Below are 26,904 nucleotides of genomic sequence, written 5' to 3'. Positions count from 1 at the left end.
TCTCTCTGAAATCAATAAAGATATATATATTAAAAAAAAAAGACACATGAAGAATGTGTAATTTCAGTTGTATAAAATCTTGATAAAATGTGTGTCTGTTTCCTTAAAAAAGTACACGCAACCAATTTTTTTTGGTTAGAATCCTACTTGTGATACTACTCAGACCAAGATTTAGGGTTAAATTTGTTTTAGCCACCCTATCTGATGACTGAACTAAGGAAAAATATAAAATAGAGAAGCCTAATTTCTCCCATGTGACTATAAATCATCAACAGTGAATTTAATAAAACAATGTCTGGGCAAAGTGGAAAAGCATCACCTCCAGTAATCACTGATATAAATCAGATAAGAATTCAAATATACTTAACTTTAGCAAAAATAAAACCCTTAGTATATTTTCCAAAAAATAAGGTTTCAAATTCCAACATTTAAAAAGTCAAAGCCTTGAGCAACTATTCAAAACCCTCTGACAAAACCCCAACATCCCTTACTAGTATTTCTTTGTATTGAAAAAATAATTCTTTTATTCATCACTGATGCTTTTACTTTTCAACCATTTTCCAGAAAAATGCCCCTGAGTATCTAAGAAGATAAGTTTCCATATTGCAGAGATATCTAGGCACCAAGAAAATACTATGTTCACATGATGGTTTTAAATATTCACTGATACTTCTCTGCAGATATGGTGGTTTTGCAAAATGGTGATTTTGTAATTTTATCACTTTCTGTATTATCATCATCCTATAAAGAAAAATGACCCTAATGTAAGCTGTAGTTATTCTAACTGGGAAAAACAAATGCTTAATTCTTTCCTTTTAATTAAAAATTTCATGAGTAACACTTCCAGTCAAGATGGCAGAGTAGATATATGCTATGCTCTTACCTCCTCCCACACCCACATCAAAATTACAACTAAACTACAGAATGACCATCATTGAGAACCGTCTGAAGAATAGCTGAATAGAAGTTCTATAACTACAAATATACAGAAGCCACATCAAGACCAGTAGGAGAGGTGGAGATGCAGAACAGGCTGGTCCCATACCCACGTTGTGGTGGTTAAAAATCAGGAGGGATAGCTCAGCTGTGGAGGTCCCCCCTGAGGAGCGAGGGGTTCCATCCCCACACCAGGCTCCCCAGTTCAGGGTTCCAATGCCAGGAAGAGAAGTCCTATAACTTCTGGCTGTGAAAAACACTGGGGATCGTGGCTGCGTAAGAGGGAGGACTGCTGCAGGCATTCCTCTTAAAGGGCCCGAGCACAGATTAACTCACTGACAGACTCACTTGCTCTGAGTGGCAGTGATTCAAAAAGCACCAGGGACCTACAGGGAGGAACTAAATAGTCTGGCTTCAAGGCAAGGGCTGGAGGAGCAGCTTTCTCTCAGACAGAAGTGCTGGTAGACTCCAAAGTTCCTCTGGTGAGTCCTCCCTCCACCCAGCCTACAGGTACAGGCCAGCACCAAGTCTATGTAATCAACCGGCTAACATCTTGCCTGATAATCCCTGAAACCCCACTCCACACAACTTGTAGGCCCACCCCAGCCGCTTCCAGCCACTTTTCCATTCAAACAGCCTGTCTCGGCTAGTCCTGGGGACTTTCCTAAAATCTCTCAAACGTTCACAAACCCCAAACATGCAGTGGCTGGCCTCAGAGTACCTCATACTTCTTGTTAAGTGGGGCCTAAGCCCAGCACTAGTGGCAGCTAGCCTCAGTTGGCAGTTTAGACTCTCCTAGGCACCTCCAAGCCAAGCACAAATAGCAACCACCTGCAGATCACTTTTTAGCCCATACAAGGAGGCCCCAGGCTGGCACAGGCAGTGGCTGACCTTGGCCTGTACCAGAGCGCCTACCAAGAGGCCCCAAAATCCACATACCTGGTGGCTAGCTTCAGACCACACCAGACCACCCAACCACCTCCACAAATGACTTGTCAAACGGTGAACTCAGTAGGCACTAGAGCCCCCACTAACATAAACCTTGCTCCATGGGGTCAGCCCTTGCACAACAGCACAACATGCTATAATCATGATCATTCCTCACAGCCAGTCAGCCTGAGGGTGAATCCCTCCCACTGAAGTGCCAACAGCAATTAAGCCTCAATTACAATAGTAAGGCACACATAACCCACAGAAGGGACATCCCTGGAGCACTTGACTCATGTGACCTGGGAGACTGTGCCACTGGGCCTCACAAGACACCTACTGCAGTAAGGCCACTCTACCAAGACCAGGAGATGTAGCAGCTCTACCTAATACACAGAAACAAACAAAGGGAGGCCACCAAAATGAGGAGACAAAGAAACATGTTGCAAATGAAAGAACAGGAGAAAACTCCAGAAAGAAAATTGAATTAAATTAAGAAAAGTAATCTACCAAACGCAGAGTCTGAAATACTGATTATAAATATGCTCAATGAGCCCGGCCGGGCGTGGCTTAGCAGTTGAGCGTGGACCTAGGATCCAGGTGATCGGGGTTTGATTCCTGGTCAGGGTACATGCCCAGATTATGGGCTTGATCAATGACTCTCTCATCATTGATGTTTCTATCTCTCTCTCTCCCCCTCTCGTTTCCTCTCTCTGAAATCAATATAGACATATTTAAAAAAAAAAAAAATGCTCAATGAACTTAGGGGGAGAGTAGATGAACTCAGTGAGAAGTTTAACAAGAAGAGAGGAAACATAAAAAATAGAAACAAAACATAAAAAAGAACCAGTCAGAAATGAAGAATACAATAACTAAAAATGAAGAATTAAGTGAAATCAACAGTAAATCTGATGCAGCAGAGGATAGAATCATCAATTTGGAAACCAAGGTAGCAGAAAACACCCAATCCGATCAGCAAAAATAAAAAAGAATTTTAAAAATGAGGATAGTTTAAGGGACCTCGGGAACAACATCAAGTGTACCAACATTTGCATCATGGGATTGCTAGAAGGAGAAGAGAGCAAGGAAATGACAACCTATTTGAAGAAATGATGATGGAAAACGTCTCTAACCTGGTGTAGGAAATAGACATACAAGTCCAGGAAATGCTGAAAGTCCCAAACAAGATGAAACCAAACAGACTCACACTAACACACATCATAATTAAAATGCCACAGGTTAAAGACAAAGAGAGAATCTTAAAATCAGCAAGAGAAAAGCAGTTAGTGACCTACAGAGGGAGCTCCCATAAGACTGTCAGCTAATCTCTCAACAGAAACTTTGCAGGCCAGAAGGGATTAGCATGAAACATTCACAGTGATGAAAAGCAAGGACCTACAACCAAGATTCCTTTACTCAGCAAGGCTATCATTTAGAATTAAAAGACAAAGAGCTTCCCAGACAAGAAAAAGCTAAAGAAGTTCATCACCACCAAATCAGATATTACAAAAAATAAGGTAAAAAATATGAATAAATAAAATGGCAATAACTACATACCTATCAATAATTACTTTATTTATTTATTTATTCATTTATTTTAGAGAGAGGAAGGGGGGGAGAGAGAAAGAAACATTGACATGAGAGAGAAAAATCAATTGGTTGCCTCTCATACATGCCCCAACTAGGGACCAAACCCGCAACCTAAGTATGTGCCCTGACCAGGAATGGAACCTGCAACCTTTCGGTGTATGGGACAACACTCCAACCATCTGAGCCACACCAGCCAGGGCTATCAATAATTACTTTAAATGTTAATGGATTAAATGGTCCAATCAACAGACCCAGGGTGGCCAAATAGATAAAAATACAAGATCCATACATATGCTGCCTACAAAAGTCCCACTTCAGGTCAAAAGACACACAAAGACTGAAAATAAAGAGATAGAAAAAGATATTTCATGCAAATGGAAATGAATAAAAAACTGGGATAGCAATATTTATTAGATCCGACTAATAGGCTTTTTAAAAAATTTATCTTTATTGTTGAAAGTATTAGAGATTTCTCACTTTTTTCCCCATTGACCCCTTCTGCACTGCCCCCATACCCCCTCCGCCTCAGGCCTTCACCACACTATTGTCTGTGTCCATGAGTTATGCATATATGCATATAAATTCTTTGGTTAATCTCTTCCCACCCACCCACCCCTGCCTTCCCTCTGAGATTCGCGTCTGTTCCATGTGTCTATGTCTCTAGACAAATAGACTTTTAAACAAAGGTTGTAACAAGAGACAAAGAAGGACCCAGCAATTCCACTTCTAGATATTTATCCTAAGAAAGCCAAAACACTAACTCGAAAACACATATGCATCCCTATGTTCATTGCAGGATTATTTACAATAGCCAAGATATGGAAGCAACCTAAGTGTCCATCGAAAGACAAATGGATAAAGAAAATGGAGTATGATTCAGCCATAAAAAAGAACGAAATCTTGCCATTTGTGACAACATGGATGGACCTAGAGGATATTATGCTAAGTGAAATGAGTCAGAAGAAGACAAAAGCCATATGACTTCATTTATATGTGGAATCTAAAAATAAAATAAAATGAATAGACAAAACAGAAATGAACTCAGAGAATATTCTGATGGTTTCCAGATAGGAAGGGGGTTGGGGAAATGGATGAAAAAAGGGAAGGGAATAAAATGTGCAAATTGCCAGTTATAAAAACAGTCAAGGGGATGTAAAGTACAGCATAGAGAATATATTCAGTAATATTGTAATAACTATGTATGGTGCCAGATGGCTACTAGACTTATTAGGATGATCACTTTGTGAGTCTTAGCAGAAGGGCTTGAAAAAGAGGAGCAGCTGGTGCAGAGGCGTTGCAAAGAGGAGTTGCAAGCCACAATTCAATGTATGAAGAATGCTGCTCCAAAGAATGACAGAAAGAGGAGGAAGCAACTCACTGAAGATATTGCTAAATTGGAAGCAGAAATGGAACAGAAACAGAGAGAGGAGCTGGAGCAATTTAAGCTAACTTCTAAGGAGTTATATTCTGGTGCTGTTAACATTCCAAATTTGGTTCTTGAGAATCAGCCACCTCAGATATCAAGAGCACAAAAGAGACAGGACAAAAAAGCTGCATTGGAAAAGGAGAAGAAAGGATTGTTGAAGCTGAAATTGAGAACTTACATGGAGCTAGACATAGAAAGTGAAAAACTTGCTTAAATATTGGCAGCTAGGCAGTTAGAAATTAAACAGATTCCATCTGATGGCCACTGCCTGTGGAGAGCCATTGAAGATCAACTGAAAGAACAGGAATGCCCCCTGACCATAGCTGCCTTAAGAAGTCAAACTGCTAAATATATGCTTTTTAACAAACTCTAATACTGGAGATATGTATACTCCAGAGGAATTTGAAAAGTACTGTGATGATATACACACAGCTGCATGGGGAAGTCAGCTTGAGCTAAGAGCTCTGCCTCCTATTTTACAAACACCAATAGAGATAATACAGGCAGATTCTCCTCCTGTTGTAGTTGGCAAAGAATATCCAAAAAAAAACTATTAATAACTGCATATATGAGGCATGCATATGGCTTAGGAGAACACTACAATTCTGTTACAGTTAGTGAACAGAGCTACTGAAAAATTGCAGCTAATTTACAAAATGTTGCACAATTATATTTTAGTCCAGTGTGCCAATATGAGTATTCATACTAAGTGCTAGATTGTTCTAAACGTTACTAAAAACACAACTACCTTAAATTAGCTTTATGGCAAAACTAACAGGTTAAAAAAAAAAAGTCAGATAAACTTTAACCAGTGTCCCCTTAGTGGTATTTTAAAAACACTTACAAGTCTACTGTGGAGAACATCATTCACAGACCAAGATGCAACCCTATTTGCTTACATTTTTATTAATATAGGATCCTGAACATTCTGTTGAAATAAATCTTAAATGTTTTACTAAAAGCTTTCTTTTAGTAACTACTTCAATGTAATTCTTCTTGAAGAAATGAAATTAGTCTCTTTGTCATTGCAATCAATTGGGGATGGTGATAGCAATTTAACACTAATAAACTTGATTGCAGTAACCTGGTATTGATGGGATTAATGCTATGAAGCTTTTTTATAACCCTATCAAAGTGCAGCTAAAAAGCTTGTTTTAATGATTAAGAATTTTAAAATGTTTTCTTTTAGATGGGAATCAGTTGTTAAGCTTTAAGAAATGAGATAAATTCAAAGGTAAATAAGTGTTCCCTATCAGATTTAAACCTCTAAAGAATTACAGATTAGCCTTTTATTTGTGTGTAATTTAAAAAGACCCAACAAAAAAATAAAAATTTAAAAATTAAAAGATCAAACAGATTAATAATGTCTAATTCATGTTACTACTTGCTATTTCTTAAACTTCAGAATGGAATTAATACCATCATTTCTTGATTATTTTCATAACTACAAAATTTTATATTCTTTGTGTGGTTTCTCCTTCACTGCTCAGCTGCTTTGCTTTCCTTGCAGCTTTTTCCTCTAAGAAAGTTTGTGACCTCTCTTATTCTTTAATTTGTACAAGTTGAAAGAGTAGCAATGTAAAAGGATCCAAGGCCTTATTTACTTCATATCCTTCCTCTTTTGAATTTGTCTTACAAGATCTTTCTCTTTTTTGCTTCATTCTCTAGGATTTAAAAAAAAGTCTTTTTTATTTGTTATTTGTTATCCTTGTAATGTCATATTTCCTTAATTTAATCAAGTATTTGAGATTTTTTGTATTACATGTATGGATAAAGATGAAAGTGATTTTTTGCGAACCAAGACTGTACAGTAAAAATCAGTATACAATACTTTTTGGTGTGAGTGATTTATCTAGCTCAGATTTCAGATTACACATAACAGTATTCCTTCTAAGAAGATAGTACTCATATATACAAATGTGTCTGATAATCTGATATGCAAGGAAGAATTATGAAAATGAGACCTTTTCAGTTGGATCTATTTTTCCCCAATTAGAAATAACTAGTAACATTTAGCATAAAGTATATAACATTTGAATTTTTGCTTTCTGAATGTAACAAACTTTGCAGTTAAATATCAGGTTTATAATATTTAAAATGAGGTGTCAGTCTCACATGCCTAGCAGGTGATGATGTGGGAAGCTTGTCAACTAGAGCAAGTAAGTATTATATGGAGGTATTCCAAAAACCATTCTGCCTGTCAAACAGAATATACTCTGAAGGCTGCCTGTTCTGTAATCGGTGATCTGAGTTTCCTTGGGGGTCTGAAATTTATAAAATAATGAAATTATAAAATTACTAAACACCTTGGCTTTATTTTGAAGTAATTGTTACTTAAAAATTAAAAGTAATAAAACAAGGTATCTTGAAACCTAGTTATTATAAGTTCCATCTATATTTAAAGTATTGGAAAATGCCTTATTGGTAGTTTTGTGTTTTTTTCTAACAAGTGGCATTTTCTTGATTATAGGCTTAATTTTTATTACTTTTAATTTTTAAATGGTCAATATGGTTATGAAAAACATTTGTATGGTTAGCTTCTGTTCTTTCATAAAACTTCACACAAAAAGTCATTTTAGCTGTAACCTAAAATTGAAGTCATTAAAAAAATAGCAGATGTTAACTTAAAAGCAGATGCACTAATTAAGCTTTTGCTGTATGATGACAGTCTAACGGAAGTTTCATAAGCTTTCTTTTGTCCTAACTCAAAAAGTATGTTGGATTTCTGAAATATTTATTAAGCCAAGAACTTTATCCATAATGTTTACAATTTGTATAAAGCAAAAGAGACTGTATAACTATAGCATGCAATATAGTTTTGTTCATAGTATCTGTTTTCCAAAAGAAGATTAATTTTTTAAATGTCCAATCACTGTGTTGTACACCTGAAATTAATATAGTATTATACATGTCAACTGTAATTGAAAAATAAAATATTAAAAATTTTTTTCCACAAGTGGTGCTCACAAAGTTTTTTTTTTTCCTATTTCTTCTTTTTCATAGCAAGGTTAACAAGTGTACAAGGTATATGAACATATGGACTTTTATAGACAGTACTAACACTAGCGGTCCAAAATCCCACCTCATTCCCCCTCCCCCATGACAATGAATCTTGCCCATTAACTATTATCCTAACTTCTGATACCACTGACAAGATTCACCTTTTTAAAAATAAAACCATACAGTACATATTCTTTTAATTTGGCTCATGCTTTTTTTACTCAACATTATGTTTCAGAGACACATCCATGCTATAGGATTCATTCATATTAATTGCTGTAGGGCAGAGGTTGCTGAACACAATATTTGCTCATTTATACATCATCTATGGCTGCTTTCTCCATATAACAGTAGAGCTGAGACCTTATAGCCCTCCAGACCTAACACTTATTTAGCTGTTCCTTTACAGGAAAAGTATACCAAAATCTGCTACATAGTTCTCAAACTTTAATGTATAGCCTTGGCCAGGTAACTCAGTTAAAGTGTAGTCCTGATATACCAAGGTTGAAGGTTTGATCCCTGGACAGGACACATATAAGAAACAACCAACGAATGCATAAAGTAGAACAACAAATAGATGTGTCTCTCTTTCCAGCCCTTCCTTTCTCTCTCTAAAAATCAATTAATAAATTAAAAAAACTTAAATGTACAACAGAATCACATGGAGGACTTGTTAAAACACAGACTGCTGGGCCTTATGCCCAGAATTTCTAAAGAAGCAAGTACAGGGTGGGGTTCAATATTTGCATTTCTAACAAGTTCCTTGGTAATGCTCATGCTACCCAGCAGGATTAAGGGAAGAACAAAACTTTGAGAACCAATGCTGTAGAGTATTTATATGCAATTTATTCCCCCATTGTACTATCGATAGACATTACAGTTATTCCCATTTTTGGCCATTAAAAGTGTCATTTTGAACATTTCTGAAAGAAACTTTTGGTGTGCATTTATTTGCATTCTGAGAGTGGAAACACAGGCTTATAAACTACACCAGTAAAACCTCAGCAGATACTGCCAAACAACTTTCTAAAGTGGTTGTATCAATTTATGCACCCAGCACCAGTGTAGGGGACCTCCTTATGCACAGTATCTCTCTAATACTTGTATTACCAGTCTTTTTCATTTTAGTCATTCTGGTGAATGCCTATGGGTACCTTATTGTGGTTTTAATTTATATTTCCCTGATGACTAATAAAGAAATTTTTTCCATGTTCACTGCCCATTTGGATGTCCTCACATACCTATGTTTATGATAAAAACTTAAGAAACATCTTCCTTGTTCTCAATCTCAGGGGGAAAACATTCAGTCTGTTTCAATTAACTATGATATTACCTCTAAGTTTTTAGTGAGTGCCCTTTATCAGGACGTTCCCTTCAATACCTAGTTAGCTAAGGTTTTTTTTTAACGTATGTAATTTTATCAAATGCTTTTTATACTTCTATTGAGATCATCATGAGCTTTTTTTCCTTCATTTTGTTACTAGATGAATTAAATTGATGGTTAGATGTTAACTCACACTGGGAAAGAACTCCACTTGGTTCTGATGTATTGCCCTTTTATATATCTTACTGAATTTGGTTTGCTAATACTCGTTTAAAGCTTCGGAATCTATGTTTATGAGTGATACTGACCTAAAACTTTTTTTATACCCTCACCTGAGGATATGTTTATTGATTTTAAAGAGAGGGAGAGAGAAACACTGATGTGAGAGAGAAACATTAATCTGTTGCCTCTCACACATGCCCCAACCAGGGAGTGAACCCACAACCTAGGTATGTGCCCTGACTGGGAATTGAACCCGAGATATTTTGGTGTAAGGAACGACGTTCCAACTAACTGAGCCATACCAGCCAAGGCAATTTCCACTCCTAATATCCTTGAAAGATTTGGGTATCAATGTTATCCTGGCTCCCTAAAATGCATTGAGAATTGTCCCTTTTTAATTATTTCATATAATAATTTATGTAAAACTGATCTTCTTTTGTGTTGGTAGAATTCACCAGTGAAGCCGTCTTGGCTTGCAATGTTCTTTATGAAAAGATTTTTAATTACATATTCAATTTCTTTAATAGTTATAGGTTCAAATTGTGTACTGCTTTATATGTCAGTTTTGAAAAGTTTTTTCCCCATATCATTTGATAAGGCTACTTATAAACATAAAATTGTTTTAACTATTGGGGTCTCAACCTGTGGAGGTTGCCAGAGGGCTCCTCCTTGCTCTTGAATCTGGAAAAAACAGTGTCCAGCTTCTCAAGATTCTCAAGCCCAACTCTTTCAGAATCAGCAGCCCTCTATCAGAATAGAAAAATCCACAAATGCTGGGCTCATCTCCCTGGGCTTCCTTCTTACAGATCTAAGCACTGTAAAATTTTACCTACTTAAAGGTACTCCAATGCCTTCAAATATACTTTGTTCAGTTTTTTTCAGGTGTTCTTCAAGGCAAGTTTGGTGAAAATTTCCTAGTCTGACATCCCCAAAAGTAAAACAGACAAAAGAAAAACTTACTAGATTATGAACTCCTCAAATAAGATCCCTACAGTCTAAATTTTCTATCCTCAATGCCTAGCACAATGCCTGACTCAATTATTATTCAATTTACTGATGAATCAATGACCTGAAGGATAATTCTGAGTAAGTAAAGGAAATAAAAGAGTACTATTACAAATGACAACAAGAAACAGATTTTCAAATCACAGAAACCACTTTTGGTCTGTCTCTTATTCCACATATTCTCTATTAAAACCTTGTTTCAGGACTCAATCACTCACCCACACTGCTTCGACTGGCTCATAGATTATGTCCTTCCTTCTAGTTTACCTCTCTTCAGTCCATCTTCCACAGTTTCAATTCAAATCCTCTGCTAAATATATTTCAAATGTCTCCTCATTCTCTAAAATTCTAATCTTCTTCTTATGATACATAAGGCCCACAACTATCTGACCCTAGGTTATTTCATCAAACTTATCTTGCTTCCTCCCTGCATTCTATATCCTATATTTTAGTTACATTGAACTATTTCAGTTCACCAAAAGTGCTGTACCATTTTATATCTCACAGTTTGGGGGGTTTTTTGGGGTTTTTTTAAAAATATGTCTTGGGGAAAGAAACAAGATGGTGGCATAGGTAGCAGCTGAACCCGCCGCCCCCCACAACCACATCAAAATTACAACTAAAATACAGAACCACTATCACTCAGAACCTCCTGAAATCCGGCTGAACAGAAGCCCTACAACCAGGGACCCGAAGAAGCACCAAGACCGGTAGGAGGGGCCGAGAGGTGGGCGGATCGGGGCTGAATCTTGAAGACACGGCCGCAGGCCCACACCCAGGGCAGCGGGTTAAATCCAGGAGGGACATCTCCGGGCAGAGGTTTCCCGGATGAGTGAGGGGTCCCAGCCCCACAGTAGCCCCCCAGCCCAGGGCTCCAGGGCCAGGAAGAGAAGTACCCAAAACTTCTGGCTGTGAAACCAGCCAGGACTGTCTCTGAGGGTCGCGGAGGCTGCGGGAGTCCCAGGCTCTCCTCCTAAAGGGCCCGCGGAAGAACTCACTGGGACACGCTCCCTTTCAGCCCCAGCACCGGGCAGCAGCTTGAAAGCACCTGGGACACTTGGGGAGGAACTAACCTGCCCGAAATCAGGGCAAAAGGTGGAGGGGCAGCTTTCTCCCAGGCAGAAGAGTTGGAAGAGGCCACTGCTCCTTTGGCGAGTCCTCCCCGCACACAGCCGGCAGGCAGGCGCCATATTTGAATCGCCAGCACGACTCACACCTTTGGCCCCGCCCTGGTGATTCCCGGAGGCCCCCCCCTCCCTACTTGCAGCCTCATCCAAGCCATTTCCAGTGGCTTTTCTATGCAAGTGGCCTCTCCAGCCTCATGCTTAGGACTTTACTAAAATCTCTCAAACAAGCAGCTGTGTGCCCCATATGGCTTGATAAGTGGCCCCAGGCCTGACACTAGCGGCAGCCTGCATTGGCTCATAGCTTGGCCTCTCCTGGACACCTCCAAGCCCAGCACAAGGAGCAGCAAACTATGATTTGCTGTGTAGCTCATGCTGGGTGGCCCTGGGCAAGGCACTGGCACAGGCTGACTTTGCATCTCCCGGGAAGCCCCAGAGAGTGCACCTGGTGGTCAGACTCAACCACACTGGATTACAACCCTACCACATCCACGAGCGGCACTCAAGGGGCTTACTTGGTGAACACCAAAGCTCCACTGAAGTAAATCCTGATCCATTGGGGTGTCTCCAGCACAGCAGCTCTCTGGCTGTAGTTGCAGCTGGTCCTCACAGCTGATTGGCCTGGGGGTCAATTCCTCCCAGTGACGCCAACAGCAACCAAGGCTCAACTACAACAGGACGGTGCACACAGCCCACACAGGGGAGCACCTAGAAGGCCCACTCAGGTGACTGGGGAGGCTGAGCCACTGGACCCTATAGGACACCTACTACACAAACCCACTCTACAAATTCCAGGAGACATAGCAGCTCTACCTAATACATAGAAACAAACACCTGGAAGCAGCCAAAATGTGGAGGCAAAGAAACATGTCACAAAGGAAAGAACAGAAGAAATCTCTAGAAGAGGAACTAAATGAAATAGAACCAAGCAAGCTAACAGATACAGAGTTCAGAATTTTGTTTATAAGGATGTTTAAGCAGACTATTACGGAAATAATTGAGAAAATCGATAACATAATAAAGTACCAATATGAAATGAAGGCTACACGAACTGAAATGAAGAATAATTTACAGGGGATCAACAGTAGAGTAGAGGATGCTAAGAATCAAATCAGCAATTTGGAACATGAGGAAACAAACCCAACCAGAAGAGCAAAAGGAAAAAAGAATACAGAAATATGTAGATAGTATAAGGGGCCTCTGAGACAACTTCAAGAGGCCCAACATTCATGTTATTGGGGTGCCAGAAGGAGAGGAAACAGACCAAGAAATTGAAAACCTATTTGAAAAAATAATTACAGAAAACTTCCCCTACCTGGGGAAAGAAATAGACTTACAAGTCCGGGAAGCACAGAGGATCCTAAAGAAGAGGAACCCAAAGAGGCCCACAGCAAGACACATCATAATTAAAATGCCAAAGGTTAAAGACAAAGAGGGAATCTTAAAAGCAGCAGGAGAAAAGTAGTTAGTTACCTACAAGGGAGCACCCATACAACTGTCAGCTGATTTCTCAACAGAAACCTTGCAGGCCAGAAGGGAGTGGCAAGAAATATTCAAAGTGATAAAAAACATGGAACTACAACCAAGACTGCTCTACCCAGCAAATCTATCGTTTAGAATTGAATGTCAGATAAAGAGCTTCACAGATAAGAAAAAGCTAAAGGAGTTCATCACCACCAGACCAGCACTATAGGAAAACTTAAAGGGTCTTCTTTAAGAAGCAGCTAATGAACAAAAGAATCTGACGAACTAAGTAGATCCAGAGACATTGATGCATGCAACAGAAGATCATATTTCAGAGGAAGGAGGGAAGGGGGGTGAAGGGTGGGAAGAGACTAACCAAAGAAGTTATATGCATATATGCATAACCCATGGACACAGTCAATAATGGGATGAAGGCCTGGAGAGGGGGTGAAAGTGAAGTGGAGGGGGTCAATTGGGGGAAAAAATGGGACACCTGTAATACCCTCAACAATAAAGATAAATTAAAATACAAAAAGAAAAGTCTTTCTTGATTTCAGAGAGAGTAAGGGAGAGGAAGAGAGAGAGAGAAACATCAATGATGAGAGAGTTGTTGACAGCTGCGTCCTGCATGCCCCTCCACTGGGGATCGAGCCTGCAACCCAGGCATGTGCCCTGACCAGGAATTGAACGGTAATCTCCTGGATCATAGGTCTATGCTCAACTGCTGAACCATGCAAGCCGGGCTATGTCTCACAGTTTTAAGGGAATTATTACCGTAGTTTAAAGTATCTTTTCCCCATTGACAATCTGGTAAGCTCAACCTTCTATTTAAAACTGTATTTCAGAATCACCCCTGGGAAATCTTTGCAGAATTTCAGGAAGTTCTAATCAACTTCATTCTTTGTATCACTGCTTTACCTTATATCTAATTATAGCACTTACTATGGCATTTACTACATCTTGTGTGCCTATGTACTACTTTTGAACAAAACGTAAAGGTGAACTTCCATAATCAAGATTTTCAAGATGTTTTCTCCCAAAGAATCTTTTATACTTTTCTATTTCTACCTCCATTTTCAAAGATTTTATTTACTTTAACTGATTTGTATTCAAGTGAATTTAACAAATAATCACTGGGTACCCATCTCATACCATGTACTACTGATAAATAATCCCAGCAAATCCATTTTAAGAGAAAAACGTGAAGAGAGAAAGAAATATATAAGATGGCAAACAGGTATAAAGTTTCTAAACTTTCCAGAAGTAACATTGAAACCATATACACTGCATCACAAATTACAGAAGAGAATACTGAGACTTGAAAGAAAATAGAGATATGCCTTAGAATCTAAGCCCTCTGATCCATAATTTCAACACACTGCCCAAAATTATGATATTCAGAGTAGCAAATCAATGAGAATTATCTACCCCCAAATAGTTATGAACACATTTTCCACGAACTCTAAGGTTTTATTTTTATAGATGTTTTTAGGTAAGGCATTTCTTGTGGCTTCTCCATGTCGAATATAGACTTCTAGAAAAGGTAAGAATAATTTCAGTTCACAATAACAGAATATATTTCTTCTTCAAAAGCTATTTAATCAGTCTTCTGTTTAATGATCACAGAGCAAGTGATGCTTTGCTTTTTAAAATACAGAACACGCCTGGCCGGGCGTGGCTCAACGGTTGAGCATTGACCTAGGACCCAGGCAATCGGGATTCGATTCCTGGTCAGGGCACATGCCCGGGTTGCAGGCTCAATCAATGATTTTCTCATCATTGATGTTTCTATCTCTCTCTCTCCCTCTCCTTTCCTCTCTCTGAAATCAATAAAGATATATTTTTAAATAAATAAATAAATAATAATAATAATAAAACACAGAACACATCACCCGGCCAGGCATGGCTCAGTGGTTGGACGTCAACCTAGGATCCAGGAGATCACAGTTCGATTCCCAGTCAGGACACATGCCCAGGTTGTGGGCTCGATCCCCAGTCAGGGGCATGCAGGAGGCAGCCGATCATTTACGACTCTCTCATCATTGATGTTTCTCTCTCCCTTCCTCTCTCTGAAATCAATAAATATATTAAAAATAATAATAAAATAAATTTAAAAATAAAATACAGAACACATCAACAAAATGCATTCCTTCACTCCTCTCCAACACATATACCCATTTGCAACAGATAAAAATATTTATCTGGCATGACAGAGGTTAAGAAAACACTGGACTAAGTCAAGAGGCCAATCCCAGCTCAGCTTTTGGATAAAGCAAAAACTATGGAACCAGAGTGTTAAGGTTTGAATACTTGCTATGGGTATCATCTGTAAAACTAGAATAAAAATAACAGTTCTTGCCTAAGAAACAGTAGGCACTACATAACGCTAGCAAATATTTTAGCAAATAATATTATCTTTTTTTGTTGTTGTTAATCCTCACCAGAGGATATTTTTTTCCATTGATTTTTAGAGAGAGTGGATGGCACCAGGGGTTGGGGGGCACATCGATGTGAGGCACATCACATCCTGAACATGCCCAGACCAGGGCCAGGGATAAAACCTGCAACCCAGGTACATGGCCTTAACCGGGAATCAAACCCACGACCCTTCCCTTGAGTGGTCTCTATACTGTTCTGTATCTACACTCTGAGTTGATCTGAGGTTCCATTAATAAGCTCCTCTATCCCATTCTGGAACGAAGAGACCAAAGCAATCAAACAAGCATACTTATTTAGCATTACACACAGTAACTAAGCCCATGTCACCAACTAAAAATCAATAACACCGACAGAAACTCTAAACAAACCCACCCATTTTCATTCAAAGGTGCATTCAAACACATTATTACTGAATGTACTGGGGCCTATTTTAAAAAAGAACACAAAAAAACCTGTATGATATAGCTCAAAACCTATGGTCTGATATGTCATTTGCTTAGAGTAATATGAAGACTACAATAACTGTACTGAAATATAAGATATAAAATGCTTATCATGGCTATGACTCAAAAATTTATGTTTGTGTGTGAAGGCGGGGAGTGAAGGAGTGGCGGGGGGGCAAGCATACATGCATTTAGGTACTCACTTGCTCCAATTTAAAGATATGCTGATTAAAGTAGTGCTGTAAACGTTCATTAGCAAAATTAATACAGAACTGTTCAAAGCTGTTATTTTCATAATCTTCAAACCCAAAAATATCAAGAACACCAATGGACAAAGTCTGTAAAACAGGAAAAAAATTATGGTTGAAAAATGATGCTCAAATTTATTTCATGAATAATATCTACAATATAAGAAACAAAATGCTCAAAGTTGTTCTATAGCACTGAAGAGTAGATTTTGAGGAGACCAATGCTGAACCAAAATATACCACAAATAAAAAGCATTTTAGTTCTCTTTATCTTCATCTTTTTCTTTTCATCCTAATTACTTTTTTTAAAATCCAAAAATTTAACACATGTAATCCACTGACTATTGTACAGAAATGTACAAAGCAGGGACAGTGGCCTGTTATCTCAATCGCAGAAATTCCTCAACTCCAAGAGACAAGGGAATGGAAATAACAGGCTATTGGGAAATAAAAAAATTACTTAAGTGCTACTAGGTCACTCCTGGCTATGCCTTGTTCTATTCAAGAGGGCCATGCAATTTTTCCTACTTTGACTTCCATATTCCAATAGAATTTTGCTTTAAAAACCAAGCCTTGTACAAGCTAGAAATATCAAGAATATGTGGTTTCTTGAAGTTAACTTTTAGCTTTTTTATCCAAAAAAAAAAATGTACTAGGATTATAATGTTAAAAATAGTTCTAAAAGGATTATAACAAAAACCAACAATCTCTTCTTCATCCTCAATTTCTCCACCCTACTACACTCAAATCTTTTAGCTGTTTGGTATGGAATAGTATAGTATAGTATAGTATAGTATAGTATAGTATAGTATAGTATAGTATAGTATAGTATAGTATAGTATAGTATAGTACAGTATAGTATACAAATGTGTATACTTCTATTTCTTGATATTTCACTTGCAGAAATTATCTTCCAACTACTTATTTAACTCTAATACCCTCATACCAACATTCTTCTCACCACTCCAACTCATTGTTTACAATTGTATGACAATTTTGGTTCAATGAGAACAATTTTTCTCCACTGGTGCTAAAAGAGATAGTAGGTAAACTGATGTAATGAGTGATAAATAATGAGAGATTTTTTAAATGTCTCCATTAAGAGTATTTTGTTTTTCATAAGTATCTAAATCAATAAAATTCAGATCTACTTCCTACTGTCCCCCTACCCCCAAAAAAGAGTATTTTGTTTGATTAATTCTGTTGACTAGATTCTAAGTCCTTATGAAAATAATGACCTTCAAATATAAATTAATCTGGTAAGTTAGATTACAATTAAAATTAATATTCTAACTGTGGGCTTACACAAAGCATGAAAAGCTCATATAAAAGTAATTTTACATTTAAGATCATCAAATTAAGTAATAAAGATGACTTTTTTTTTTTTCTTTTTCTTTTCCCTGTGTCCCAGTGCCTGAGGATAGAACCTGCAGACTGGAAGCCACTGGCACCGAAGACATGACCCCAAGAGAGCCGGAGCCCTGTCCTGCTCCCTCAGTACATTACAGGGACCAGGACAGCACATCTGATCCCCAACAAGAAGAGGAGGATTAAAGATGACATTTCTAATCAGCCTGAAGAGGTAGACTATTCCATAAAAGTTGTTAGGAAATAAAGTGAATTTGAAATGATTAAAGTTAAATATCTAAAATCTGTCATATTAAAAGTAAATTCCAATTGGAAAAAAGTCCTGAACATAAAATATTATATTCTAAAAGTATGAGAATATTTTATAATCTTGGGCTGGAAGAGGACTTCTTATGTAAAAAAAGTAAAGAAATAAAGTCCAGGACAATAAAGGAAAAGAATGAAAGAACTGAACAAAAATTTAAAACATACAGACTTCAAAAACCCAACATAAACAAATCTTGCCTGGCCAGGCGTGGCTCAGCAGCTGAGCACTGACCTAGGATACAGGCGATCGGGGTTCGATTCCCAGTCAGGGCACATGCCCGGGTTGCGGGGCTAGGCAGCCAGTCAATGACTCATCATTGATGTTTCTATCTCTCTTTCCCTCTCCTTTCCTCTCTCTGAAATCAATAAAGATTTTTTTTTAAACAATAATAAAAAAATAAAATAAAAACACAAGTTAAAAAAAATATATTTCAAGTCAAATATTTGGAATGTATGTCAAACTATAAGTCTCTGCAATATCCACAATGACTCCTAAAAAGGAGTAACAAAAAGATAAAATAAACAACATAAAAATAGTAAAAATATATAAAGAAACAAAGCTAGTATTGCTCAGTGGTAGACCCATGATGAACCCCCAGTCCGATTCCCAGTCTGGGCACATGCCTGGGTTTTGGGCTCGATCCCCAGTAGGGGGCCTGCAGGAGGCAGCTGATCAATGATTCTCTCTCTTCACTGATGTTTCTCTCTCTCTCTCTCTCTCTCTCTCTCTCTCCCTCTTTCATTCCATTCCATTCCTCAATCTAAAATCAATAAAAACAAATTAAAATAATAATGATAAAGAAAAGAAATAAAACAGAAGACATAAGTTGCTCAACTTTCATCTATCATTAAAAACACTGGCAGCAAAATGGGCTAGTTTTCATTATCAGATTAGCCTAATGAAAACTCTGATAATATTCAATGTGAGTAAAGGTGTAGTAGGGAAAAAGACACTTTCATACACTACTGATGGAAGTGTAGTGTTTTCTTAAAAGCAATTTAGCAGAAGCTAACAAAATTTTAAAACATATATATCCTTGAATCCAGAAATTCATTTTGAGGATTTTGTCCTAGAGAAATGTACACAAAGAATATTTGTTACATTATAATTTACAACAATAAAACAAATATATATTTAAAACAGACTGACAGCTGTCAGAGGGGAGGGGAGTTGGGGGCTGAGTGAAAAGGTGAAGGAACTAAAAAAAAAAAACCAACTCAGACACAGACAACACTATGATGATTACCAGAGAAAAGGGGGGATGGGGGAGGTAAAAGAAGGTAAAGGGGGGATAAAAGGTGACTTGATGTGGGCTGGTGAACACAATATACAATATACAGAGGATGTATTATAGAATTGCAAAACTGAAACCTATATAATTTTATTAACCAATGTCACTATAATAAATTCAATTAAAATAAAACAATAAGGTACAGATATATTTCAAGACATATTAGGTTAAAAAAAAAAAGTTGTAGAAACAATACAGATAGTGTGGATGAAAAGAAGGGTTGTAGAAAGTAACCTCACAGGGTGATCTGCTCATAAATTCCTAACTAGGCAGGTCATGGTGGGTAGAAGCCCCAGGCCTTGGACAAACTATGCCCATTGTTCCTGTGCATCTAGGTTAACACACCTTTTAAATACCAGAAGTAATACCCCTTGAAGGGGATAATAATCCTCAAGAGAGCACATAATCTTGTTAACTATCTTGTTGCTTCCTCCCACCTTCAGGTAATCTTCCTTAGTTCCCTCCTAGTTGCAAATGCATAAAAGAAACTGCAAAAATATTATTCTCCAAAGTATGAGATCTTGCTGCTCCCTGGCATATGCTGTCAATTTGGCTCAAATTCTCAATAGGTTGGACATTTCTTACATCAACAATAGCATAACTGTATTTTTATGTTTAAAAGCAACTACATATGCACACCTATAGGAATATAAGTACATAAGAAAAAGGTCTGAAGAGACACAGATTAACAGTTCCTCTAAACAGGATAATAAAAACAGGAATAAGGAGGGAAACAGCAGGGAATAAAGATAAAAAATGATTCTTCCTTATGACTTTTATATAATTCTGTCTTTTTAAATTTAATGTATTAACCATTTTATTAAAACAGTTTTCTGGGAAAAATATATAATTTATGTACGTCTACCTTGGTATTTTGCTCCAAGTCTTTACTATTCAGAAGTGCATGATTAATTCGAAAAACTATCCAGTCAAACAGGGCACTATATAAAGACTTAGCCATGGAGTTCCTCACTGTCACAGCCTGAAAAAAAAGAAAGGGTTAGGAGGAGTACAAGTGAAATTGACAATAATCTGACGAAGATATTATAACAAAGTGTATTTTGCTCTCATTCAAGAAAAAAAGCTCACTGTAATGAATTCAAAATTAATTTCTCTCAATATAAATAGCCTATAAATTTTCTATATACACTCATTAATTTAGTCCAATGCAAAGAATCTAGGCTAAAACTGTCTTGAAAAATAAGAAAAATGTAGGTCACTCAGTTCAAAATAGTTTTACTGAAAATTAGGATATATACTTCACCTGGTAAAGAAGGTGTACTAGGAAGTTTACAAACAAATGAACCTTGCCAGGTAAAGTGGAGATTAGTATTCCAGGCAAAGCAATAAATCTGTTAGCAAAAAGGAATCAATTATGTGCAGAATCCTAGTCAGACTCTTAAAAACATAATCATAATACCACCACAATTACATTCCTGGTTGTCTTCGGCTTGTCATCAATAGTAACCTCTAGAATTTCTCCATCCCTACACAGAGTAACTATTCTTTCATTATGGAGTTATGTAATTTATTTTTCCCTCATTTCAAACTTTCCCTAGTTTATGGAAACTCTCTGTACTATCTACTCAATTTTTCTGTAAATCTGAAATTGTTCTAAAACATAAATCCTACTAAAGAAAATTCAACATTTAAAAAGTACTACAACCTAAAGGGGGGCAAACATATCTTAGATAATCTTGAGTCTTAGCACTTAGAATACAATAATTTATATATTAATCACCTAGGGACCTATTTTGAAGCTTGTATATTCAGGTACATATTTATATTTGGTTCTGAAGTTTAGAGGAAGTAGAGAGTAATGATTAACAGCTGGACTATCTTCTAGTCCCAGATTCTCTACTTATTTTAGTTGTGTGACCTTTGTGACCAAGTCAAATTACTTAAACTCTTAGGCTACAGCTTATACATTTGCAAAACAGAGATAATACAGATGATGAATGAATTTTTGAATTTCAGTTAAAAAAGGATAGAAAGCTTCAAGTTTCTAGACCAAAAAAATAACTACTACCTAAACCACTATACTACCAAAGAGAACACAGGTATCAAATTATCTTTAACATTATCAACTTGAAAATAATTGGAAAATGTTTACAAGTTCTGAGAGAAAAAGGAATGTGGCCCTAGAATTCTATACTTAGGCAAGTTATCAACAAAGTATCTTTAAAGTATCAATAAAATCATAATAGAATATATAGAAAGAATTGCCGTTCTATTTTTCCCACAGGGAGAAAAGGGAATAAAGGTAATTTAATCATATTCAGAAAAAGTAAAACATTTTAAATCTAAATAAGCAAACATAAGATACAAAAAAAACAAAAAATAAGAAAACATATTGGTTATCACAATATACATAAATTGGTTGAATTTTTTAGTTAAAAGACAGACCTTCATATTAAATTAAAAACTAAAACCCACCTATTCGTGGTTTATAGTTAAGTACTATTTTCATAAAATAGTCAGAATCCAGATTTATCAAAGTATACCAATGTCTATTTACCCCGTAACTCCCAATATTATACTTTCAGCCTCTGTTCTCCGAAATGCAGTCTTGCCTATCACAGCTGAATCTCAATAAGCCCAATATTAATTAACATTTTCCCACCTAAACAAGATCTCCCTTAGTGTTTCTTATCCCACTGAGTAGTGCCAATATTCTTAGTTGTGTGAACCAGAAAATGAGGATTCATCCTAACATTTCTTCTTCCTCCTTGCTTCCCATTAAGCAAATTACTGCCAGATCCTGTTGATTTTACCATCTAAATTTCTTTAGTTTTAAATACATTGATTTCTCCCTATCAGTATCTCACCATTCTAGACAAAGCAGCAAACATCTTTCTCCACAGTACTAGTACACAGCCTCCAAAGTAATCTTTCCATATTCACTCTTGCCATGTTTTCAAATCCTAAAATGACCCCCAAGATTACCATCTCCTGCTATACATGTTCTGTACCACATGTACAGAACTTAAGTGGGCAGGACTATGAATATGATGGATTTCACTCACTCCCTTAAACTGTCATATATTATATGACAAAGGTGAAGGGATTTTAAAGATTTAGTTATGGCCCCAAATCAGCTGAGTTTTTTTTTAAACTTAATCACAGGGAGATTATCCTGGATAGAGCTGACTTAATCAGAGAAAACTTAAAATAAACTGATTTCTTTCATCAGAGATTCTTCTGCTGGCTTTGAAGAAGCAAACTGCCATGTTGTGAACAGGACTCTAGCTGCTGAGAATGGCCCCTGACAGCCAACAAGAAATTAAGGGTCTCAGTCCTACAACTGCAAGGAACTGAATCCTGTTGACAAACTGTGAACTTGGAAGAGGATGTTGAGTCTCAGATAAATCACAGCCTTGACAAACATTTTGACTTCAGCCTGATGAAACCCTGAGCAGAGGACCCAGCTAACCTGTGCCCAGACTTACGAGCCATGGTAACTGTCAGATAATAAATCTGTATTGTATTAAGCGGCTAAGTCTGTTACACAGCCATAGGAAGCTAATATACTCTCTTCCAAGTGACTCTTCACACTGCTGCCAGAGTGATTCTTTAAAAAAATCAACTAAGACACCTTTTTTGTTTAAAACATTCTAAGAGCTTTCCATTGCTCTTCAGGTAAAAATACTAAAATCCTTAAGGACTGCTCCTTATTTTATACCTAATGCCTAGCACATTTCTGAGCACATATTTCTAAACAAATAAATAAACTAAATAAGTGTAAATAAAAATAAAGCAGAGGCTATAAAAATAATATCAGAAAGTTAAATTTAAAGTTAATGTAAATAAAGAAATGTTTTATAACGAAAAAGTTGTTAAAGAAAATACAAAAGCAATGAACCTTTATGTAAAAGAGGTTTGGCTTTTTCTGCTACTTAGAAAGGAATTCTCAAAGTTGGACACTATCAAATATGACATAAGATACCTGACATAATGAAGAAATGTAGACTTGTAGGTATAATTAGGATGGACCCAAAAAGTGGGATAAATGGATCAATGTCAGCCCATAACACATTCTCTACAATTCAATCACTATTTCCCCACTCTTGTATCTTCTAATCTCATATTGCTGTACTATTTTTATAATTGTCATAGTTTCATTTCTTATCACTTTCATAAATTTACACTAAAAACAGTCAGATTTTCAGTAATTTTCCTACTTCTATACACCTGGGTAGTACAATAACAATAATGGCTCACTATAGCAATATATCTCACCTGGAAGCCTCACTATACAAATGATATTTAAAGTCATGGGACTGGGTAAAATAATCTAAAGAATACAGAGAGGAAAAGACAAAGACTGTGTCGTAGGGCATCCCATCTTTCAAAGGTCAGAAGGAAAAGAAAAAAGCAAACAAACAAACAAAAAAACTGAAAAAAATAAACCAGGAGAGTATGATGTACCAAAAGATAAGAAACTGCCTCAAGAAGGAATAATCAATTGGGTCAAATACTCCTCATTTACCTACCATCTGTTCACCCCATATTAATAATATGAAACTTAAGAATGGTGAATAGATTAAGATCTTTGAAGAAAAATGTAAGTCTATTGCTTAAAATAACATTCAACTTTAAGTTTCTTAGTAGACGTAAAATTCACAAATTTCAAGGGCCCAGAAATATTTCAAACAACACTCTTTCTTGCTGTTATTTTCATATTGTGTTAAGAGAAATGACACAAACCCAAACTTCTAAAAATGTTCAGAGTACTTTGATCCAAAGAAAATCTATTCATACCTCTGCCAGTCTGTATGGTAAAATAAGTTTTTCTCCCACTGTCACAGTCTTCCTCGTAACTAATGCTTCAAAGAGCATCTCTTCTTTAACCTGTAATGGCAGAAAAGTAAATTCAATACATAAGATTCATAACAATCATTTGAATTAATTATTGAAAAGCCATATAGAGAAAAATGAGATTAATAAATAATAGACAAAAGAGTAAAACTAAGACAATACACTGGAGATTTTAAATATTGGCCAAAGTGAAATATAAGTGACCCATGCACTCCACTCCCTGACCCCAAAAAAAGAAATCAAAGGGTAAATAAGAGAGATGGGTCTTTTTAAATTAAAGTTTTCATTCTGATCATAATGGAGAATAGAATAGTATAGAATGTTTTTTATACTATTTTATATTTCCCATATTTTGCATAATGAAACATGTGCATATATGGGAAACATGTGCAAAATATGGGAAATATAGAATAAAAAACATTTTAAGATGATCAACCATAATCCCCAAACCTGGACCGAAGGACTGAACAGTGACAACACTTCTTGAATTCCAGGAAAATTGCAATGGGTACTACCTTATGTTTCAGATGTTTATTTTTATTTACAGATGTTAAACTTTAAGATAAAGTTGATGCTTCATTTTTTTTCACTCTCTAGGGGCCAATACTACCATAAATTTGATATGTATCATTTTAGTTTATGTATTTATATATATATATATATTAGATGTATTTGTAAACACTGCATTATACTGTCAAGTGTATTTAACTTTTATCTGTATGATATCATATTCCCGTATGTTTTGAGATCTATGTTTATAATTTAGATAAAGTTTATTCATTTTAAATGCCATACAGCATCCAACTATATCAATTACCAGTGTGCAATCCAGTCTACTTTTAGGCACTAACACTATTTACATTTTTGCACCATTAGTAAACAAACTGCAATAAATATCCCTGCATATAATTTCAGGAGTTTTTCTGATGTACATACCTAAAAGTGAAATTACCAGGCTGTAGGGTACATATTTTCACCTTTATAGGATATTGCCAAACTCCTATACACAGTTTCTACCAATCTGCTCTCTCAGCAGCAGCACTGAGAGTTTCCTAGTTCTTCAAACCTTGGCTATACCTGGTATTATCAGACTTTTGATTTTTGCCACACTGGTGAGCATGAAATGGTGAAAGAAGAGTATTTTATAAAAGCATCCATACATAATATAGAATTTTCATAAAATTTTATGTAGATAATATAAAATATATCAAGCAAAATAGATTAGACTACAAGGAGAAAATGAGTTATAAAAACAAGAGAGTGAGGTACTTACTACCCTTGACACCAGCAATTCATGACAGATCTTTTAAAAACACTATTACACCATAAAGCAAATATACCATCTTTGAAAAAATATACCTTCTTATGCTCAATTCTCAAATTCCAAAAAATAAAAGCAATTTTAGGCACATTACTTTCACAAAATACAGTAAAACTAAAAATGAACAGTTGAAGATTAAATATAAAATCATAACCCTTCACATATATTTAAAATATTTTGATAAAAATAATAGCAGATTATACAAACACAATAAAACTAAGAAAGCACATATGTGATAAGAAAAAAAATTGTTATACTGTGGGGTGTATTTCTACATTTAAGCAATTATTATTGAAAGTGAGCATTTAAAAATAAATGATCTATGCCACAGGGTCGAGAAATTTTTGACTTACAAATGTAAAAGAACTAACAAATGTAAGCTGGCAAAAACATGGAGCAAATTTCCATACACTTTTAAAAACTGGTACAATCCCTATAGAGAGTTGTCAACATCAGTAACCTCAATATGTGCATATACCCTAACTCAAAAGTCTACTCCTTAAACTATACTCTAGAACAGCAAAGTTCAACCACTGTGCTGCAAGAATTTTTAAAACATGCAATACCTGACTATTTAGTCAGGGGCACTGACCTCTTTTCCCTTAAACTGTCAAATAAAAAAATAACAGCAGCCAATACAACAATAGCCATCCAGTGTGAATGAATCAAAATTATACCTATTTTTTGTCAGATCGGCAAAAAATATATTTTTGGTGTGTCAGAGTTTTAGTAATTAGTTTATGTGTGTCATGAGATAAAAAAAGTTGAAAATCACTGCCCTAGAATAATTCCCACACATGCTAACAAAGAGATATATACAAGAATGCCTCTCATAATGCTATCTATAAATGGAAAATTACAAACAACCTCAATCCCCACTAAAACAGAAAAATTATGTTATGTTTATTCATAGAATGGAATTTTAAACAGCAGCTAAAAAAGAAACTTAGAATATATAAATGAGCCTTGAAAAATCTCAAAAACATAATATGGAATGAAAAAGTCAAGCTTTAACATGGTACACACAGTGTAACATTTACATAAAGTGTGAAAACATGCAGAACAAACTATATATTCTTTATGGAAATATCTATCTGTCCTGAAAATATAAAAACAAGAATGGGAATGATAAACACCAAATTCATAATAGTGTTTACTTCTGGTGGGGGTAGAGCACACAGTGGGCTTCAATTAGATGCAGAATCTTACTACATATAAGATATGTAACATGTGTGCAGGACTGTAAGTATTCCAGGTGGTTAAATATATCATTTTCAATATGTATTGTGTGCCAAAAACATTTCATAATTTAACATAGAAAAAAAACATATTTAAAAACAAAAATTAATACATAAAATGGCAGAACTGATAAATCTAAAGGCTCATTCTTTGAAAATAATATACAGAAAGCTAACACCATAGAGAAAATTTTTGAAACATTAATATTTACAAACAACACAAAAATAATAAATTTTAAACATTTAATCAACACACGACTTCCTAGAAAAACATAAATTATCAACAGTAACTCAAGCCAGATTCAAAATCCTAAATAATTAGTTAACACAAAATAAACTGAAAGGACATCAAATACACTTGGTCACAGGGCTGATATCTTTCAAATCTTTATGGAACATAATATTCTCTAATG

The 26,904-nt window shown here is 36.0% G+C and overlaps 1 protein-coding gene, 1 non-coding gene and 1 pseudogene across 5 annotated transcripts in view; 1 reads left to right on the top strand and 2 right to left on the bottom strand.

Annotated features, from left to right (window-relative positions):
- The window catches only part of MYO9A (myosin IXA), a 272,449-nt gene that overhangs the window by 147,457 nt on the left and 98,088 nt on the right, over positions 1 to 26,904 (bottom strand). For all 4 annotated transcript variants that reach the window (XM_016201287.2, XM_016201296.2, XM_016201314.2 and 1 more), the window contains 3 exons: positions 23,876 to 23,965; positions 19,980 to 20,096; positions 16,104 to 16,238 (listed from right to left, as the gene is read on the bottom strand). In XM_016201287.2, the coding sequence (XP_016056773.2) occupies positions 16,104 to 16,238; positions 19,980 to 20,096; positions 23,876 to 23,965 (342 nt within the window). The remainder of the gene's footprint in view (positions 1 to 16,103; positions 16,239 to 19,979; positions 20,097 to 23,875; positions 23,966 to 26,904) is intronic.
- On the top strand, positions 683 to 5,595 carry LOC107528604 (deubiquitinase OTUD6B pseudogene; annotated as a pseudogene).
- On the bottom strand, positions 17,549 to 17,697 carry LOC148094282 (small nucleolar RNA SNORA57). Its single transcript, XR_015716494.1, has one exon. It is a non-coding gene; the product is annotated as a small nucleolar RNA SNORA57 (small nucleolar RNA).

Source organism: Miniopterus natalensis, chromosome 1, assembly GCF_054644295.1.
Source record: "Miniopterus natalensis isolate mMinNat1 chromosome 1, mMinNat1.hap1, whole genome shotgun sequence".
Taxonomy (NCBI): Eukaryota; Metazoa; Chordata; class Mammalia; order Chiroptera; family Miniopteridae; genus Miniopterus; species Miniopterus natalensis.
The sequence above is the reverse complement of the archived record's forward strand: the minus strand, read 5'-3'. Positions and strand labels throughout refer to the sequence as shown.